Source organism: Leucoraja erinacea, unplaced genomic scaffold, assembly GCF_028641065.1.
Source record: "Leucoraja erinacea ecotype New England unplaced genomic scaffold, Leri_hhj_1 Leri_126S, whole genome shotgun sequence".
NCBI classification, from domain to species: domain Eukaryota; kingdom Metazoa; phylum Chordata; class Chondrichthyes; order Rajiformes; family Rajidae; genus Leucoraja; species Leucoraja erinaceus.
Window position 1 is genome coordinate 231,219 of NW_026575528.1, and position 20,610 is coordinate 251,828.

General features: G+C 51.9%; 1 protein-coding gene across 1 annotated transcript in view; it reads left to right on the plus strand.

Moving 5' to 3' along the window:
- pi4kb (phosphatidylinositol 4-kinase, catalytic, beta) overlaps positions 1 to 20,610 on the plus strand; it is a 68,524-nt gene that overhangs the window by 39,627 nt on the left and 8,287 nt on the right. The window contains exons 4-9 of the mRNA XM_055665474.1: positions 4,973 to 5,203; positions 8,478 to 8,732; positions 9,854 to 9,963; positions 11,490 to 11,594; positions 12,896 to 13,019; positions 17,092 to 17,357. Of these exons, the coding sequence (XP_055521449.1) occupies positions 4,973 to 5,203; positions 8,478 to 8,732; positions 9,854 to 9,963; positions 11,490 to 11,594; positions 12,896 to 13,019; positions 17,092 to 17,357 (1,091 nt within the window). The remainder of the gene's footprint in view (positions 1 to 4,972; positions 5,204 to 8,477; positions 8,733 to 9,853; positions 9,964 to 11,489; positions 11,595 to 12,895; positions 13,020 to 17,091; positions 17,358 to 20,610) is intronic.

The following is a 20,610-nucleotide window of genomic DNA, read 5'->3' on the forward strand; positions in this document are numbered from 1 at the left end:
CTCAGAATTAAGAAAGGAAATGAGGAGGAACTTCTTTAGTCAGAGGGTGGTTAATCTGTGGAATTCATTGCCACAGAAGGCAATGATATTTTTAGGGCAGATAGATAGATTCTGAATGAAGGCGGGTGCCAGAGGATATGGGGAGAAGGCAGGAGAATGGGGTTGAGAGGGGAAGATAGATCAGCCAGGATTGAATGGCGGAGTAGACTTGATGGGCCGAATGGCCTAATCTTTGCTCCTATGACTTATGAACTTATTAGTATAATAATTGAGGCATCACACACAGGGGCGCAGCGGGTAGTGCTATTGGCTCGCAGCGCCGGAGACCCAGGATCGATCCTCGGTGGGTGCTGTTTGTGTGGAGTTTGCACGTTGACCCTGTTTGGGTTTCCTCCGGGGGGGGGGGGGGGGGGCTCCAGTTTCCACCCAGGTCAATTGGCCCTCTGTAAATTGCCCCCCCCCCATGTGTAAGGAGTGGCTGAGATGGTGGGACAGCAGAACTAGCATGAACGGGTGATCGATCCATGTACGGGAGGTTTACTCGGAAGAGAGGCACAAGATGCTGGAATAACTCAGCGGCTCAGGCAGCATCTCTGGGTGGATTGAACAGGCGACATCTCGGGTCGAGACCCTTCTTCAGACTGAGAGTCAGGGGGAGAATGAGACACAGAGATATGGAAGGGTAAGGTGTGAAAATGAGAGAACAAAGGGGATAAAGATCAAGGAAAATGTAGACTAGACCATTCCGTGTTTGCATGCTGTATCTATATAAAATAAAACTCAGCCACGATCACGATGAATGGCGGTGCTGGCTCGAAGGGCCGAATGGCCTCCTCCTGCACCTATTGTCTATGTTTCGAAAAAGACATGGCCTAAAATTGTTCGATTCAGTTTCCCCCCTTTCCAATTATTGGGTTAGAATCTCAACCATCAGCCCGTGGTCTGCAGCCCCCTCAGGTCTCATAGAACCATTTGGTCGAGACAAAAATGCCGGAGTAACTCAGCGGGTCAGGCAGCATCTCTGGAGAAAAGGAATAGGTGACGTTTCGGGGCCGAGAGCTCAAAACGTCACCCGTTCCTTCTCTCCAGAGATGCTGCCTGACCCGCTGAGTTGCTCCGGCTTTTTGTGTCTATCTTCGATTTAAACCAGTTCCTTCTAGGAATCGAATATAGGAGCAAAGAGGTCCTTCTGCAGAGCCCTAGTGAGACCACACCTGGAGTATTGTGTGCAGCTTTGGTCCCCTAGTTTGAGGAAAGACATTCTTGCTATTGAGGTAGCCCAGCGTAGGTTTACTTGGTTAATTCCCGGGATGGCGGGACTGTCATATGCTGAGAGAATGGAGCAGCTGGGCTTGAGTTTAGAAGGGTGAGAGGAAATCTCATTGAAACATGTAAGATTGTTAAGGGTTTGGACACGCTAGAGGCAGGAAACATGTTCCCGATGTTGGGGGAGTCCAGAACCAGGGGCCACACACACACACACACACAGTTTAAGAATGAGGGGTAAGCCATTTAGAACGGAGACGAGGAAACACTTTTTCTCACAGAGAGTGGTGAGTCTGTGGAATTCTCTGCTTCAGAGGGCGGTGGAGGCCAGTTCTCTGGATGCTTTCAAGAGAGAGGCTCTTATAGATAGCGGAGTCAGGGGATATTGGGGAGAAGGCATGAACATTGGGGGTGCTGATTGGTGATGGCCTATCCTGCCATGATCACACAGCCATATGCCACTTTCATTGTAAACACTTGCCACATCTTGTCCCATTGTCCTCCATGTGACACAAAAACTTGACTTGACTTGAAACTTGACATAGAAACATAGAATGGCGGAGTGCTGGCTCGAAGGGCCTGCATGGCCTCTACTCCTGATCACCAATTGTTTATTGTCTTCTTACTTACCAGACCCATATGGCATGGGCCTCAACTGCCCATGGGCATGAGTAAGACCAAGTTCTTCACTTGGGATAATCCCATTCCCTCCCCCTTTGGACACCCTAAGGGAACAATCTTCCTGCATCCCAACCCCTTAAGACATATCTGGCCAAATGTCTTTCGAAGGTGGGAATAGTCATCCACATCCATAGCCTCCTCCGGCAGCTCGTTCCACATCTTGAGTGCCCCTGAGAAAATATATTCAACCAAACTACTGATTCATTTTATTTGCTTGAAGCACGACACGGAGATTACATCTGTGACAATCCACAAAACACCCTAGCCTGAGAAAATACTGTTTCTGCAAGAACTATTGATTTTAATTTTCATTCTGCCTCTTCCCCCCTCTCTCTGATGTATATAATGGAATTACTATTTTCTTCCAGTGACTCGTCACTCTTGCCGCATTTTGCTTTTTCTCCCGTTCAGCTGCTGCAATCCCTTCAAAGTCCTTCCTCCCCCCCGCAATGGGTTGTGGGGCATAAGGTCAGAAGAATGAGGCCATTCAGCCCACCAAGTCTACTCCGCCATTCATTCACGGCTGATCTATCTCTCCCTCCCAACCCCGTTCTCCTGCCTTCTCCCCACACACCCGTACTCAGTGGCGGACTGACCAGGGGTGTCAGCTTGCCCTATATCAAGTGGGCCCCTATGTCAAGTGGGGTCCCTATATCAAGTGGGCCCCCTTTGTCTCCACGCAACCAATATTTTTAGACCCAGTCCGCCACTGCCCATTCTAATCAAAAACCTATCTATCTCTCCCTCCTGACCCCATTCTCCTGCCTTCTTCCCATAAACCCCAACACCCGAATTAATCAAGAATCTATCTATCTCTGCCTTAATAATCTTCCACTGACTTGTGGCCTCCTCAGCCTTGTGTGGCAAAGAATCCCACAGATTCACCACCCTCTGACAAATGACATTTCTCCTCATCTCCATCCTAAAAGAACCATCCTTCAATGAATACAAGCCTAGTCTTTTCAATCATTCCTCATGTGACAGTCCCGCCATCCCAGGGATCAATATCGTGAACCTACGCTGCACTGCCTCAATCGCAAGGATGTCCTTCCTCAAATTAGGAGGCCAAAACTCCATACACAATACTCCAGATGTGGTCTCACCAGAGCCCTGTACAACTGCAGAAGAACCTCTCTACTCCTATACTGAAATCCTCTTGTTATGAAGGCCGACATTCCATTAGCTTTCTTCACTGCCTGCTGTACCTGCATGCCTGTACAGTGAAAAGATGCCTTTAGTCCTTGTGACCCTCTAGCTCCCTCCCCTACCTTAGCTGCTGGTGTTCAGTGATTAGATGATAGCCAGCATGGCTTGACGGTGAAATAGATCCTAAGGATGCTCCTGGTTTTGAGGTCTTGCCTTTAGACTTTAGACTATAGAAAGACAGGGTGGAAACAGGCCCTTCAGCCCACCGGAGGCAGACAAAAATGCTGGAGAAACTCAGCGGGCGAGGCAGCATCTATGGAGCGATGGAATAGGTGACATTTCGGGTCGAGACCCTTCTTCAGACTGATGAGAGGGTTGGGGAGGCGGGAAGAAGGAAGTCAGTGGGGGAGCTGGGAAGGGGAGGGGAAGGAGGGAGAAAGCAGGGACTACCTGAAATTGGACAAGTCAATGGGGTGTAAATGCCTCCAATTTCATGTAGTCCCTTCTTTCTCCCTCTCTCCCCTCCTTTTATAATTTTATATGTTTCTATAAGATCTCCACCCCCCCCCCCCTCCCATCCTTCTAAACTCCAGTGAATACAAGCCTAGTCTTTTCAAATCTTTCCTCATTTGACAGTCCCGCCATCCCAGGGATCAATCTCGTGAACCTACGCTGCACTGCCTCAATCACAAGGATGTCCTTCCTCAAATCAGGAGGCCAAAACTCCATACACAATACTCCAGATGTGGTCTCACCAGAGCCCTGTACAACTGCAGGAGAACCTCTCTACTCCTATACTGAAATCCTCTTGTTATGAAGGCCGACATTCCATTAGCTTTCATCACTGCATGCTGTACCTGCATGGCTGTACAGTGAAAAGTTTTTGTCTCGGGCTGAGCAATTGGCGGAAAGACAATACACGATTACAATCGAGCTGTCCACTGTGCACAGATACAAGACAACAGGAATACTTTGGTGCAAGGTATAGCTAGAAATGTCCAATCAAAGATAGTCCGAGGGTCTCCATTGAGGTAGACAGTAGCTCTCTAGTTGTTGGTAGAATCCTACACAAACTAGGAACTATTTTTTCATGTATACAACCAAGCCGATGAACCTGCACGTCTTTGGAGTGTGGGAGGAAACCGAAGATCTTGGAGAGATTGCGGGGAGAATGTACAAACTCCGTGCAGTCAGGATCGAACACGGGCGCTGTGACGCTGTGACGCAGTAACTCCATCGCCACCCTGAGTCCATTCAATCACGGCTGGCTCTGCTTCCCTGCTAACCCCATTCTCCTGCCTTCTCCACTGACACCCGCACTGATCAAGAATCTGACCAAGGGTTTCGGCCCGAAACGTCGCCTATTTCCCTCGCTCCATAGATGCTGCTGCACCCGCTGAGTTTCTCCAGCACTTTTTGTCCGCCAAGAATCTATCAATTTCTGCCTCGCGTTGGTGTCACTCAGCGGGTCAGGCAGCATCTATGGAGAGAAGGAATGGGCGACGTTTCGGGTCGAGACCCTTCCTCAGACTGATGTCAGGGGACGGGGCAGGACAAAGATAGACAGTGGGAGGACTGGGAAAGGGGAGGGCGGGGGAGACTGGCCAGGTTCTGCTCCTATGTCTGATGGTCCTGTGTTAAGCAAGGCGCCATTTTGGCGAGCGGTGCTGTTTGCCATTTTGGCGAGCGGTGCCGTTTGCCATTTTGGCGAGTGGTGCTGTTTGCCATTTTGGCGAGCGATGCTGTTTGCCATTTTGGCGAGCGGTGCTGTTTGCCATTTTGGCGAGTGGTGCTGTTTGCCATTTTGGCGAGCGGTGCTGTTTGCCATTTTGGCGATCAAGGTTTTGCCTTGACCTGTCCCGCCTTCTTGTCCCCGCAGCAACCGGCCAGGCTGGCCCCGGAGAGGGAGTTCATCAAGTCGCTGATGGGCATCGGCAAGCGCCTGGTCACCCTGCACACCAAGGAGCAGAAGACGCAGCGGCTCATCTCCGAACTCTCGCTGCTCAACCACAAGCTGCCGTCCCGCGTCTGGCTCCCGACGTCGGGCTCCGACCACCACGTGGTGCGGGTGCCCCACAACCAGGCCGTCGTCCTCAACTCCAAGGACAAGGTGAGTCGCCTCTCCCGCCCCAGCCCGCCCACGACGGGCCGAACGGCCTGCACACTGCTCCCCGTGCGCAAGTGAAGTTTAGAGACACAGAGCGGTTATTTATTATCATCGTTGAAAACATTAGCGACGGGAACGGTGACGGACGCACCACACATTTCCATCCTCCAGTTCCTGTGGACTTCCGCCACTGGAGGGCTAGGATTTTGGTGTGTGTACTTTATCATCATTCCTTAATTCTTCTTCTTCTTCTTTCGTGTGGCGTGCACAGCCTACAGTTGTAGGACAACTTGTTCTATTTGATCTTCCGTTTGTGCACGTCGAGTTGATTGCATTAGTCGAAACAGGTCGGACCACGTGAAGGTTAGAAACATAGAAACATAGTGCAATAGTAGAGGTGCAATAGTAATTTAAATAAACAAATAAATAAATAAGTGGTATCAGGACCTGGTAACGGGAGGTAAAACAACAAAAACAGACTTGGTTGGTAGTCCCCTTTCTGCGGAGTTTAATGTTATAATAGAGCGATTGTTCCTTTTTTCTCTTTCTTTCTTTTCTAGGATCTATTTTCTCACTTTACTTCCTTCTCTAACTTCTTCTCTAAGGGGCTTTCTTTTCCCAACACTCTTGCACTTCACGACTCTCTTGCACTTTCTTTACTTTCCTTACTTCTACCTTTTTCTTAAAGCTCAAAAAAAAAATGAAGCGGTACAAAATATGTATTAAGATATATGTGTTGTGCAGTATTGTAATTTACCGTACTTCTAATAAAAATAAAATTTAAAAAAAAAAGAAACATAGAAACATAGAAATTAGGTGCAGGAGTAGAGGCCATTCGGCCCCTCGAGCCTGCACCCGCCATTCAATATGATCATGGCTGATCATCCAACTCAGTATCCCGTACCTGCCTTCTCTCCATACCCCCTGATCCCCTTAGCCACAAGGGCCACATCTAACTCCCTCTTAAATATAGCCAATGAACTGTGGCCTCAACTACCCTCTGTGGCAGAGAGTTCCAGAGATTCACCACTCTCTGTGTGAAAAATGTTCTTCTCATCTCGGTTTTAAAGGATTTCCCCCTTATCCTTAAGCTGTGACCCCTTGTCCTGGACTTCCCCGAGCATCGGGAGCAATCTTCCTGCATCTAGCCTGTCCAACCCCTTAAGAATTTTGTAAGTTTCTATAAGATCCCCTCTCAATCTCCTAAATTCTAGAGAGTATAAACCAAGTCTATCCAGTCTTTCTTCATAAGACAGTCCTGACATCCCAGGGATCTGTGAGACAGCAGCTCTACCCGCTGCGCCCCCGTGTGTTTGCTTTGTAACGGGTGTTGTGACCATGTGTTTCTTCGCTCTTCTCCTTTCCCCTCCCTTCTCCGCTTCGTACTCTCACCCCTCCTCCCCTCTCCCAATTCCACCCCCCTCCCCTCTCCCCACCTCCCTCCCCACCTCCCTCCCCCCTCCCCCCCTCCTCTCCCTCTCCCCCCCACCTCCCTCCCCCCTCTCCCCCCCTCCCTCCCCCTCTCCCCACCTCCCTCCCCTCTCCCCACCTCCCTCCCCCTCTCTCCCACCTCCCTCCCACCTCCCTCCCCCCTCTCCCCCACCCCTCCCTCCCCCCTCCCCCACCTCCCTCCTCCCTCCCCCCTCTCCCCACCTCCCTCCCCCACCTCCCTCCCCCCGCCCCCACCTCCCTCCCCCTCTCCCCACCTCCCTCCTCCCCCCTCCCCCCTCTCCCCACCTCCCTCCCACCTCCCTCCCCCCTCTCCCCACCTCCCTCCCCCCTCCCCACCTCCCTCCTCCCTCCCCCCTCTCCCCCCCCCTCCTTCCCCCCCTCTCCCCACCCCCCTCTCCCCACCGCCCCTCCCCCCCTCTCCCCAACCTCCCTCCCCCTCCCCCCCACCTCCCTCCCCCCCTCCCCCCACCTCCCTCCCCCTCTCCCCCTCCCTCCCTCTCTCTCCCTCTCCCTCTCTCTCTCTCCCTCCCTCCCCCCCCCTCCCTCCCCCTCTCCCTCCCCCTCCCCACCTCCCTCCCCTCCCCCCACCTCCCTCCCCCTCCCCCCACCTCCCTCCCCCTCCCCCCACCTCCTCCCCCTCCCCCTCCCCACCTCCCTCCCCTCCCCCCACCTCCCTCCCCCCTCCCCCCCCTCCCCCCCTCCCCCCCCACCTCCCTCCCCCTCTCCCCACCTCCCTCCCCCTCTCCCCACCTCCCTCCCCTCCCCCTCTCCCCACCTCCCTCCCCCTCCCCCCACCTCCTCCCTCCCCCTCCCCCCCCCCTCCCCCCTCCCCCCACCCACCTTCCTCCCCCTCTCCCCCCTCTCCCCACCCCCCCTCTCCTCTCCCACCTCTCCCCCTCTCCCACCTCCTCCCCACCCTCCCTCCCCCCCCCCCCTCCACCTCCCTCCCCCCCCCCCCCCCCCTCCCCCCCCCCCCCCTTCCCCCCCCCCCCCCCCCCCTCCCCCCACCTCCCCCCCTCCCCCCCCCAGCCAACACCCCTCCCTCCCCCCCCCCCCCCCCCCCCCCCCCCCCCCCCCCCCCCCCCCCCCCCCCCCCCCCCCCCCTCCCCCCCCTCTTTCTCTCTCTCCGCACCCCCCTCCCTCTTTCCCCTGTCTCTCCCCCTCCCCCCCTCTCTCTCCCCCCCCCCCCCCCCCCCTCCCCCCTCCCCCCCCCTCCCTCCCCCTCCCCCCACCTCCCCTCCCCCAATCCCCCCACCTCCCCTCCCCCTCTCCCCACCTCCCTCCCCCTCTCCCCACCTCCCTCCCCCCCTCTCCCCACCTTCCCCCCCTCTCCCCCCTCCCCCCTCCTCCCCCCTCTCCCCACCTCCCTCCCCTCCCCACCTTTCCCCTCTCCCCTCCCCCTCCCCCCTCCCCCCCCCCTACCCCTCCCCCTCCCCCCCCCCCCCTCCCCTCCCCCCCTCCCCTCCCTCCCCCCACCCCCCCTCCCCCTCCCCCACCTCCCTCCCCCTCTCCCCACTCTCTCTCCCCCCCCTTTCTCTCCCTCTCCCCCCCCCACCCTCCCCCCTCCCCCCACCTCCCTCCCCTCTTCTCTCCCCACCCCCCCCTCCCCCCTCCCCACCTCCCTCCCCCCTCTCCCCACCTCTCTCCCCCCTCTCCCCACCTCCCTCCCCCCTCTCCCCACCCCTCCCTCCTCTCTCCCCCACCTCCCTCCTCCTCCCCTCTCCCCTCCCCTCCCTCCCCTCCCTCCACCTTCCTCCTCTCTCCCACCACCCCCTCCCCCTCTCCCCCACCTCTCTCCCCTCTCCCCCCCTCCCCCTCCCCTCAGGCTCCCTACCTGATCTACGTGGAGGTGCTGGAGTGCGAGAACCTGGAGGTGTCGCCGGTGCCGACGCGGATCCCGGACAACCGCATCCGCAGCACGCGCTCGGTGGAGAACCTGCCGGGCTGCGGTGGCAGCGGCGGGAGCGGTGGCGGAGGTTCCACCCACGAGCAGCGGGCGCCCACCTTCACCACCGTGCCCAACTACGACAACGACGACGAGGCCTGGTCCGTTGACGACATCGGCGAGCTACAGGTGGAGGTGAGCGCGCTGGCGGGCGGGCGGACAGGCGGGCGTGCGTGCGTGCGGGCTGCCCGCTAGTTGTGCTTGTGTGTGGCGTGATTGTATTCCCCCTGTAATGAGAGAATGGAGCGGCTGTGGGCTTGCACACTCTGTGGAGTTTAGAAGGATGAGAGGGCATCTCATTGAAACATAATAATAAATAATAATAATAATAATTTTATTTATAGAGCACTTTAAAAACAAACATAGCTGCAACAAAGTGCTGTACATCACTAATCATTGACAAAAAAGTTAATACACACCAAAAATAACAATCAAAAGAAATAGTAGGAAAAGACATGTAAAATAAAGAAACATCAAAAACACCAAAAACAGAAGCAAAGCCTCAGGCATGGTCAAAAGCCAGGGAGTACAAATGTGTTTTAACACTGGATTTGAAGATGGACATATAAGAGATGTCATATAACATATAAGACATATAACATATAAGATCGTTAAGGGCTTGGACACGCTAGAGGCAGGAAACATGTTCCCGATGTTGGGGGCGTCCAGAACCAGGGGCCACACACACACACACACAGTTTAAGAATAAGGGGTAAGCCATTTAGAATGGAGACGAGGAAACACTTTTTCTCACAGAGAGTGGTGAGTCTGTGGAATTCTCTGCCTCGGAGGGCGGTGGAGGCCGGTTCTCTGGATGCTTTCAACAGAGAGCTAGATAGGGCTCTTAAAGATAGCGGAGTCAGGGGAGAAGGCAGGAACGGGGTACTGATTGGGCATGATCAGCCATGATCACAGTGAATGGCGGTGCTGGCTCGAAGGGCCGAATGGCCTCTACTCCTGCACCTATTGTCTATTGTCTATTGTCACCCATCTCCACCCCCTTCTCCCCGCCTCTTTCCCTCCCCTACTCTCTGGAGGGCATCTCTGGAGAGAAGGAGTAGGTGACGCATCAGGACTTCAGACTACTGCCTCTAGTAGCGTTTGGGATCTTGTTAGATCGGCACATGGAGCTGGAGGGACCTTGATCACGTGCGGGCAGCGGTTAGTTTAATTTGGCATCATGGTCCGGTACGGACATTGTGGGCCGAAGGGCCTTGTACTGACCCTGCGTCCTAACACCGTTGTCTGGCCCACAGCTGCCTGAGGTCCACACGAACAGCAGCGATAACATCTCCCAGTTTTCGGTGGACAGCATCACAAGCCAGGAGAGCAAGGAGCCGGTGTTCATAGCCGCCGGTGACATCAGGTACACGGAATCTGCGTCGGAAAGTAACCGCGGGAGCGCCCGTTTACGCCCAAGACGAGACGCAAGATGCTGGAGTCACTCAGTGGGTCAGGCAGCATATATCCTCCCCGCGACCACAGTCTGACGGCACTGGGCCTGTACTCGCTGGAGTTTAGAAGAATGAGGGGGGGGGAACCTCATTGAAACGTACCAAATAGTAGCAATGTTACAAAATTTTGAGATTTTAAAAATCAAGTCTGCAATTTATCCCATCAGATAAAGCATAAAAAAGCATAAAGGAGCAGGGAGGTTTTACTGCAGTTGTACAGGGTCTTGGTGAGACCACACCTGGAGTATTGCGTACAGTTTTGGTCTCCTAATCTGAGGAAAGACATTCTTCATAGCAAAAGGATTTGAGTATAGGAGCAGGGAGGTTCTACTGCAGTTGTACAGGGTCTTGGTGAGACCACACCTGGAGTATTGCGTACAGTTTTGGTCTCCTAATCTGAGGAAAGACATTCTTCACAGCAAAAGGATTTGAGTATAGGAGCAGGGAGGTTCTACTGCAGTTGTACAGGGTCTTGGTGAGACCACACCTGGAGTATTGCGTACAGTTTTGGTCTCCTAATCTGAGGAAAGACATTCTTCATAGCAAAAGGATTTGAGTATAGGAGCAGGGAGGTTCTACTGCAGTTGTACAGGGTCTTGGTGAGACCACACCTGGAGTATTGCGTACAGTTTTGGTCTCCAAATCTGAGGAAGGACATTATTGCCATAGAGGGAGTGCAGAGATGGTTCACCAGACTGATTCCTGGGATGTCAGGACTGTTTTATGAAGAAAGACTGGATAGACTTGGTTTATTCTCTCTAGAATTTAGGAGATTGAGAGGGGATCTTATAGAAACTTACAAAATTCTTAAGGGGTTGGACAGGCTAGATGCAGGAAGATTGCTCACGATGTTGGGGAAGTCCAGGACAAGGGGTCACAGCTTAAGGATAAGGGGGAAATCCTTTAAAACCGAGATGAGAAGAACTTTTTTCACACAGAGAGTGGTGAATCTCTGGAACTCTCTGCCACAGAGGGTAGTCGAGGCCAGTTCATTGGCTATATTTAAGAGGGAGTTAGATGTGGCCCTTGTGGCTAAGGGGATCAGGGGGTATGGAGAGAAGGCAGGTACGGGATACTGAGTTGGATGATCAGCCATGATCATATTGAATGGCGGTGCAGGCTCGAAGGGCCGAATGGCCTCTACTCCTGCACTTATTTTCTATGTTTCTATGTCTATGTTTCTATGCTGGAGAATCTCAGCGGGTGCAGCAGCATCCATGGAGCGAAGGAAATAGGCAACGTTTCGGGCCAAAGCCCTGAGAAACCACTGGCTTGTGGGCTGCCCAAGAGATGCTGCCCGTCCCGCTGAGTTCCTCCAGCATTTTATGTCCACCTTTGATCTGAAGCCTCGGTGAAACGGGAAAGGTGAACTGCCCACGGTTGGGGCTCCTCATCTCGGTGGATGGCGGTGTAGTAACGGGGAATGTCTATCTTGCAGGCGGCGACTCTCAGAACAGTTGGCACACGCACCCACCACCTTCAAACGGGACCCCGAGGACCCATCAGCTGTGGCACTGAAGGAACCATGGCAGGAGAAAGTCAGGTAGGCAGCGAGGTCCACGGACAACCTGAACCGTCCTTCCTTGAAGGTCCCAGCTGTGTGCAGTAACTCGTGCTTGGTTTCACCTTAAAGCTTCATCTTAAAGGTTAAACAGTTCATAGCAAAAGGATTTGAGTATAGGAGCAGGGAGGTTCTACTGCAGTTGTACAGGGTCTTGGTGAGACCACACCTGGAGTATTGCGTACAGTTTTGGTCTCCTAATCTGAGGAAGGACATTCTTCACAGTAAAAGGATTTGAGTATAGGAGCAGGGAGGTTCTACTGCAGTTGTACAGGGTCTTGGTGAGACCACACCTGGAGTATTGGGTACAGTTTTGGTCTCCTAATCTGAGGAAAGACATTCTTCACAGCAAAAGGATTTGAGTATAGGAGCAGGGAGGTTCTACTGCAGTTGTACAGGGGCTTGGTGAGACCACACCTGGAGTATTGCGTACAGTTTTGGTCTCCTAATCTGAGGAAAGACATTCTTCACAGCAAAATGATTTGAGTATAGGAGCAGGGAGGTTCTACTGCATTTGTACAGGAGCTTGGTGAGACCACACCTGGAGTATTGCGTACAGTTTTGGTCTCCAAATCTGAGGAAGGACATTATTGCCATAGGAGGGAGTGCAGAGACGGTTCACCAGACTGATTCCTGGGATGTCAGGACTTTCATATGAAGAAAGACTGGATAGACTCGGCTTGTATTCGCTAGAATTTAGAAGATTGAGGGGGGATCTTATAGAAACTTACAAAATTCTTAAGGGGTTGGACAGGCTGGATGCAGGAAGATTGTTCCCGATGTTGGGGAAGTCCAGGAGAAGGGGTCACAGCGTAAGGATAAGGGGGAAATCCTTTAAAACCGAGATGAGTAGAGCTTTTTTCATACAGAGAGTGGTGAATCTCTGGAACTCTCTGCCGCAGAAGGTAGTTGAGGCCACACAGTTCATTGGCTATATTTAAGAGGGAGTTAGATGTGGCCCTTGTGGCTAAACGGATCAGGGGATATGGAGAGAAGGCAGGTACGGGATACTGAGTTGGAAGATCAGCCATGATCATATTGAATGGCGAGGGCAATTTTCACCGCCCTCTGCAGTGCTTTCCGGTCGGAGACAGAGCAGTTGCCGTACCATACTGTGAGCATATGCAAACATCAGCCTGTCACAACAATTATCCACGATAAATGAATGGGTAGACTGTTAAGCTGTTAAACTGTGCATTTATAAAGTCTGGAATGCATTTCAAAAAAAAAAAAAAAGATTTGTGTTTTAACTGCGTTTCTGTTTCCCCGTTTCCCGCCCGCAGACGAATCCGGGAGAATTCTCCCTACGGTCACTTTCCGAACTGGCGCCTTCTGTCGGTGATCGTCAAATGCGGAGACGACCTTCGTCAGGAGCTCCTCGCTTACCAGGTGTTGAAGCAACTGCAGGTACCCCACCTCAACCCCTTGCTGCCCATCGCCACAACTCCTGACATTGACAATAGGTGCAGGAGGTGGCCATTCGGCCCCTTCGAGCCAGCACCGCCATTCAGTGTGATCGTGGCTGATCCATATAACCATATAACAATTACAGCACGGAAACAGGCCATCTCGACCCTTCTAGTCCGTGCCGAACCCATAATCTCCCCTAGTCCCATATACCTGCGCTCAGACCATAACCCTCCATTCCCTTCCCATCCATATAACTATCCAATTTATTTTTAAATGATAAAAACGAACCTGCCTCCACCACCTTCACTGGAAGCTCATTCCACACAGCTACCACTCTCGGAGTAAAGAAGTTCCCCCTCATGTTACCCCTAAACTTCAGTCCCTTAATTCTCATGTCATGTCCCCTTGTTTGAATCTTCCCTACTCTCAGTGATCATCCCCACAATCAGTACCCCGTTCCTGCCTTCTCCCCATATCCCCTGACTCCGCTATCTTTAAGAGCCCTATCTGACTCTCTCTTGAAAGCATCCAGAAAACCGGCCTCCACTGCTTTCTGTGGGAGAGAATTCCACAGACTCACCACTCTCTGGGTGAAAAAGTGTTTCCTCGTCTCCGTTCTAAATGGTCAGTCTACTCCTTATTCTTAAACATAAAAAATGGGTGCAGGAGTAGGCCATTCGGCCCTTCGAGCCTGCACCGCCATTCAATATGATCATGGCTGATCATCCAACTCAGTATCCCGTGCCTGCCTTCTCTCCATACCCCCTGATCCCTTTAGCCACAAGGGCCACATCTAACTCCCTGTGGAACTAAACTGTGTGTGGCCCCTGGTTCTGGACTCCCCCAACATCGGGAATATGTTTCCTGCCTCTAGCGTGTCCAATCCCTTAATAATCTGAATAGTCTGAAGAAGGGTTTCGGCCCGAAACGTTGCCTATTTCCTTCGCTCCATAGACGCTGCTGCACCCGCTGAGTTTCTCCAGCTTTTTTGTGTAACCTTTGATTCTCCAGCATCTGCAGTTCCTTCTTAAACCCTTAATAATCTTATACGTTTCAATAAGGATCCCTCTCATCCTTCTAAATTCCAGAGTATACAAGCCCAGCCGCTCCATTCTCTCTGCGTATGACAGTCCCGCCATCCCGAGAATTAACCTTGTGAGCTGCTGCCTCACAGCGCCAGTGACCCGGGTTCGATCCTGGCCTCGGGTGCCGTCTCTGTGTGTGTGTCTCTGTTTGCACCAGAGAAGGGGCCCCGACCCAAAATGTCCCCTATCCCTGTCCTCCAGCGATGCTGCCTGACCCGCTGAGTTACTCCAGCACTAGTGCTCCCTCTGGTGGCGGCGTACGTTATCACTCAAAAGTACACATACTGCTGGAGTAACTCAGCGTTGTGTTTAAGAAGGAACTGCAGATGCTGGAAAATCGAAGTTACACATAAATGCTGGAGAAACTCAGCGGGTGCAGCAGCATCTATGGAGCGAAGGAAAAAGGCGACGTTTCGGGCCGAAACCCTTCTTCAGACTGATGGGGGGGGGAGAAGAAAGGAAAAAGGAGGAGGAGGAGGAGCCCGGGGGCTAAGGAAGGGGAGGAGACAGCAAGGGCTAACAAAGTTGGGAGAATTCAATGTTCATGCCCGCAGGATGCAGTCTCCCCAAGCGGAATATGACATGCTGCTCCTCCAAAAATCTCCGGTATTGCTCGCTCTGGCCATGGAGGAGACCCAGGACATAGAGGTCGGATTGGGAATGGGAGGGGGAGTTGAAGTGCTGAGCCACCGGGAGGTCAGGTAGGTTCTTGCGGACCGAGCGGAGGTGTTCGGCGAAACGATCGCCCAACCTTCGCTTGGTCTCCCCGATGTAGATGTAACTCAGCGTTGTTCTTTATGGATGGAAGGGCGTGTTTACGGGCTGTGTTTCCCGTTAGGGCGACACGGTGGCGTGGCAGTATAGTCGCGGCCTCACGGCGCCAGAGACCCGGGTTCCCCAATGTTGACTTCGGGCGCTTGTCTGCACCTTCTCCCCGTGACTCTGCGTAGGTTTTTCTCCGAGATCTTCGGTTTCCTCCCGCACTCCAGAGATTCAGATTCAGATTCAATTTTAATTGTCATTGTCAGTGTACAGTACAGAGACAACGAAATGCATTTAGCATCTCCCTGGAAGAGCGACATAGCAAACGATTTGAATAAATAATAATAAGTGTCCGGGGGGGGGGGGGGGGGGGTTGATTGGCAGTCACCGAGGTACGTTGTTGAGTAGAGTGACAGCCGCCGGAAAGAAGCTGTTCCTCGACCTGCTGGTCCGGCAACGGAGAGACCTGTAGCGCCTCCCGGATGGTAGGAGGGTAAACAGTCCATGGTTGGGGTGAGAGCAGTCCTTGGCGATGCTCAGCGCCCTCCGCAGGCGCTTGCTTTGGACAGACTCAATGGAGGGGAGCGAGGAACCGGTGATGCGTTGGGCAATTTTCACCACCCTCTGCAATGCCTTCCGGTCGGAGACAGAGCAGTTGCCATACCATACTGAGACGTGGAGGTTAGTGGGTTAACTGGCTCGGTGTGAGTGTAAACTGTCCCCAGTGTGTGGTAGTGTGCGGGGATCGCTGGTCGATGGGGAACCAAGGGCCCGTTGCCGGCTGTACGGCGAATACGTTAGAATAAAGGGGAGGTCATTTAAGACTGAGGTGAGACTGAGAAAAAACTTTTCCACCCAGAGAGTTGTGAATTTGTGGAATTCCCTGCCACAGAGGGCACAGTGGAGGCCAAGTCACTGGATGAATTTAAGAGAGAGTTAGATAGAGCTCTGGGGGCTGGTGGAGTCAAGGGATATGGGGAGAAGGCAGGCACGGGTTATTGATTGGGGACGATCAGCCATGATCACAATGAATGGCGGTGCTGGTGCAGGCTCAAAGGGCCGAATGGCCTCCTCCTGCACCTATTGTCTATGTTTCTATGAGCCACCGGGTCTGCACCGACCAGCGATCCCCTCACACTAACACTGCCCTACACACACACATACACACCCACACACATACACACACACACACACACACACACACACACACACACACACACACACACCACACACACACACACACACATACATACACACACACACACACACACACACACATACACACCCACACACACACATGCACACACACACATACACTCACACACACACACACACACACACACACACACACACACACACACACACACATACACACACACATACACACACACACACACACATACACACCCACACATACACACCCACACACATACATACACTCACACATACACACACAGTCACGCATACACACCCACACATACACATGCACACACATACATACACTCACACATACACACACACACTCATACACACGATCAGCCATGATCACAATGAATGGCGGTGCAGGCTCGAAGGGCCGAATGGCCTACTCCTGCACCTATTTTCTATGTATCTATGTTTGAATCTTCCCTACTCTCAATAGAAAAAGCTTATCCACGCCAACTCTGTCTATCCCTCTCATCATTTTAAAAGACCTCTATCAAGTCCCCCCTTGACTTTAGGCGCTCGAGGGACCGAATGGCCTCTTCCGAACCTATAGTACCAAGGTCTAAGCGGAAGCTCAGAGGGGATAGAGCCTTTTCTGTTGCTGCCCCGGCACTCTGGAACACCTTGCCGCTGCAGATCAGACAGGCCCCCTCACTGTCCATCTTTAAATCCTCCCTAAAAACTCACTTTTATTCACTGGCTTTCGACACTGGCTGAGACATTGTTCCTGTTTTAGTGCTTTTAATGTCTTTTAATTTTTTACTGTTTTTATAGTCCTGTCGTCTTAATGGTTTTAGTAGTTTGTAATAACTTTTTGTTGACTTCCCATGTACAGCACTTTGTGGTAACTGATGTTGTCTAAAAGCGCTTTATAAATAAAGTTATTATTATTATTATTATTATTGTCTATGTTTCTATGAAGCGAGGCTAAACTCTGGTACTGACTGTTGAGGAGCGGCCCGCGATGTTGTCCTTCCCCGTTGAGCGCCCCTTGTCTCTCTCCTTCCCCCCGGCAGGCCATTTGGGAGGTGGAGCGGGTCCCACTCTGGATCAAGTCCTACAAGATCCTGGTGATCTCGTCCGACAGCGGCATGATTGAGCCAGTGGTGAACGCCGTGTCCCTCCACCAGATCAAGAAGCAGTCGCAGCTCTCCCTCCTCGACTACTTCCTCCAGGAGCACGGGAACTATACCACCGAGGAGTTCCTCTCTGCCCAGCGCAACTTCGTCCAGAGCTGCGCCGGCTACTGCCTGGTCTGCTACCTCCTGCAGGTCAAAGACAGGTAAGGACCCTCCGTGTCACCTGTACACATTAAACCTTTACAAACATAGAAACTAGGCTCAGTATTTAAGAAGGAACTGCAATCGAAGGTCGACAAAAGTGCTGGAGAAACTCAAGTCAAGTCAAGTTTATTTGTCACATACACATACGAGATGTGCAGTGAAATGAAATTGGCACTCAGCGGGTGCAGCAGCATCTATGGAGCGAAGGCTTGGTGAGACCACACCTGGAGTATTGCGTACAGTTTTGGTGTCCTAATCTGAGGAAAGACATTCTTGCCATAGAGGGAGTACAGAGAAGGTTCACCAGAATGAAGGCAGGCACGGGTTATTGATTGGGGACGATCAGCCATGATCACAATGAATGGCGGTGCTGGCTGGAAGGGCCGAATGGCTCCTCCTGCACCTACTAAGATTTGCTGGAGACACAGAAGGTCCTGGAGCGGCCAGAGGATGGTGGTGGTGCAGCAGCATCTATGGAGTGAAGGGCGAAGGAAATTCGTGCCAAATAGAGGGACATTATTGCATAGAGGGAGTACAGAGTTCACCAGACTGATTCCTGGGATGGCAGGACTTTCATATGAAGAAAGACCTGGATAGACTCGGCTTGTACTCGCTAGAATTTAGAAGATTGAGGGGGGATCTTATAGAAACGTACAAAATTCTTAAGGGGTTGGACAGGCTAGATGCAGGAAGATTGTTCCCGATGTTGTGGAAGTCCAGGACAAGGGGTCACAGCTTAAGGATAAGGGGGAAATCCTTTAAAACCGAGATGAGGAGAACTTTTTTCACACAGAGAGTGGTGAATATCTGGAACTCTCTGCCACAGAGGGTAGTTGAGGCCAGTTCATTGGCTATATTTAAGAGGGAGTTAGATGTGGCCCTTGTGGCCAAGGGGATCAGAGGGTATGGAGAGAAGGCAGGTACGGGATATTGAGTTGGATGATCAGCCATGATCATATTGAATGGCGGTGCTGGTGCAGGCTCGAAGGGCCGAATGGCCTACTCCTGCACCTAATTTCTATGTTTCTATGTCACCTATACACATTAAACCTTTAGAAACATAGAAACTAGGCTCAGTATTTAAGAAGGAACTTAGATGCGGGAAAATCGAAGGTCGACAAAAGTGCTGGAGAAACTCAGCGGGTGCAGCAGCATCTATGGAACGAAGGAAATTCTTGCCATAGAGGGAGTACAGAGAAGGTTCACCAGACTGATTCCTGGGATGGCAGGACTTTCATATGAAGAAAGTCCTGGATAGACTCAGCTTGTACTCGCTAGAATTTAGAAGATTGAGGGGGGGATCTTATAGAAACTTACAAAATTCTTAAGGGGTTGGACAGGCTAGATGCAGGAAGATTGTTCCCGATGTTGGGGAAGTCCAGGACAAGGGGGTCACAGCTTAAGGATAAGGGGGAAATCCTTTAAAACCGAGATGAGGAGAACTTTTTTCACACAGAGAGTGGTGAATCTCTGGAACTCTCTGCCACAGAGGGAAGTTGAGGCCAGTTCATTGGCTATATTTAAGAGGGAGTTAGATGTGGCCCTTGTGGCCAAGGGGATCAGAGGGTATGGAGAGAAGGCAGGTATGGGATACTGAGTTGGATGATCAGCCATGATCATATTGAATGGTGGTGCAGGCTCGAAGGGCCGAATGGCCTACTCCTGCACCTAATTTCTATGTTTCTATGTCACCTGTACACATTAAACCTTTAGAAACATAGAAACTAGGCTCAGTATTTAAGAAGGAACTGCAGATGCGGGAAAATCGAAGGTCGACAAAAGTGCTGGAGAAACTCAGCGGGTGCAGCAGCATCTATGGAGCGAAGGAAATTCTTGCCATAGAGGGAGTACAGAGAAGGTTCACCAGACTGATTCCTGGGATGGCAGGACTTTCATATGAAGAAAGTCCTGGATAGACTCGGCTTGTACACACTAGAATTTAGAAGATTGAGGGGGGATCTTATAGAAAGTTACAAAATTCTTAAGGGGTTGGACAGGCTAGATGCAGGAAGATTATTCCCGATGTTGGGGAAGTCCAGAACTAGGGGTCACACAGTTTAAGGATAAGGGGGAAATCTTTTAGGACCGAGATGAGAAGAACATTTTTTCACACAGAGAGTGGTGAATCTGTGGAATTCTCTGCCACAGAGGGTAGTTGAGGCCACACAGTTCATTGGCTATATTTAAGAGGGAGTTAGATGTGGCCCTTGTGGCTAAAGGGATCAGGGGGTATGGAGAGAAGGCAGGGATGGGATACTGAGTTGGATGATCAGCCATGATCATATTGAATGGCGGTGCTGGTGCAGGCTCGAAGGGCCGAATGGCCTCTACTCCTGCACCTATTTTCTATGTTTCTATGAAATGGGCAACGTTTTGGGCCGAAACCCTTCTTCAGACTGATGTAGGGTGGGGCGTGCAAACTCCGTACAGACAGTACCCGTCGTCGGGTCTCTGCCACTGAGGGATAGTGGGTTGAGAAACAAAATGCTGGAGTAACTCAGCGGGTCGGGCAACATCACAGGTGACGTTTCGGGCTGAGACCCTCCTTCAGACCCATCCCCTTTCTCCAGAGATGCTGCCTGTCCCGCTGAGTTACTCCAGCATTTTGTGTCTATCTTCGGTTCAAACCAGCATCTGCAGTTCCCCCCTATACAATATCCTTATTATTATTAATGTTTAGTGTTTTCCGAGCCATTCGTAACTGTCACTGTATGTCACTGACAGGACTGTCTTATGAGGAAGGACATTATTGCCATAGAGGGAGTGCAGAGAAGGTTCACCAGACTGATTCCTGGGGTGTCAGGACTGTCTTATGAAGAAAGACTGGATAGACTTGGTTTATACTCTCTAGAATTTAGGAGATTGAGAGGGGATCTTATAGAAACTTACAAAATTCTTAAGGGGTTGGACAGGCTAGATGCAGGAAGATTGTTCCCGATGTTGGGGAAGTCCAGGACAAGGGGTCACAGCTTAAGGATAAGGGGGAAATCCTTTAAAACCGAGATGAGAAGAACTTTTTTCACACAGAGAGTGGTGAATCTCTGGAACTCTCTGCCACAGAGGGTAGTTGAGGCCACAGTTCATTGGCTATATTTGGAGAGTGGAGATAAGGCAGGTATGGAGAGAAGGCAGGTACGGGATACTGAGTTGGATGATCAGCCATGATCATATTAAATGGCGGTGCTGGTGCTGGCTCGAAGGGCCGAATGGCCTACTCCTGCACCTAATTTCTATGTTTCTATGTTTCTATGT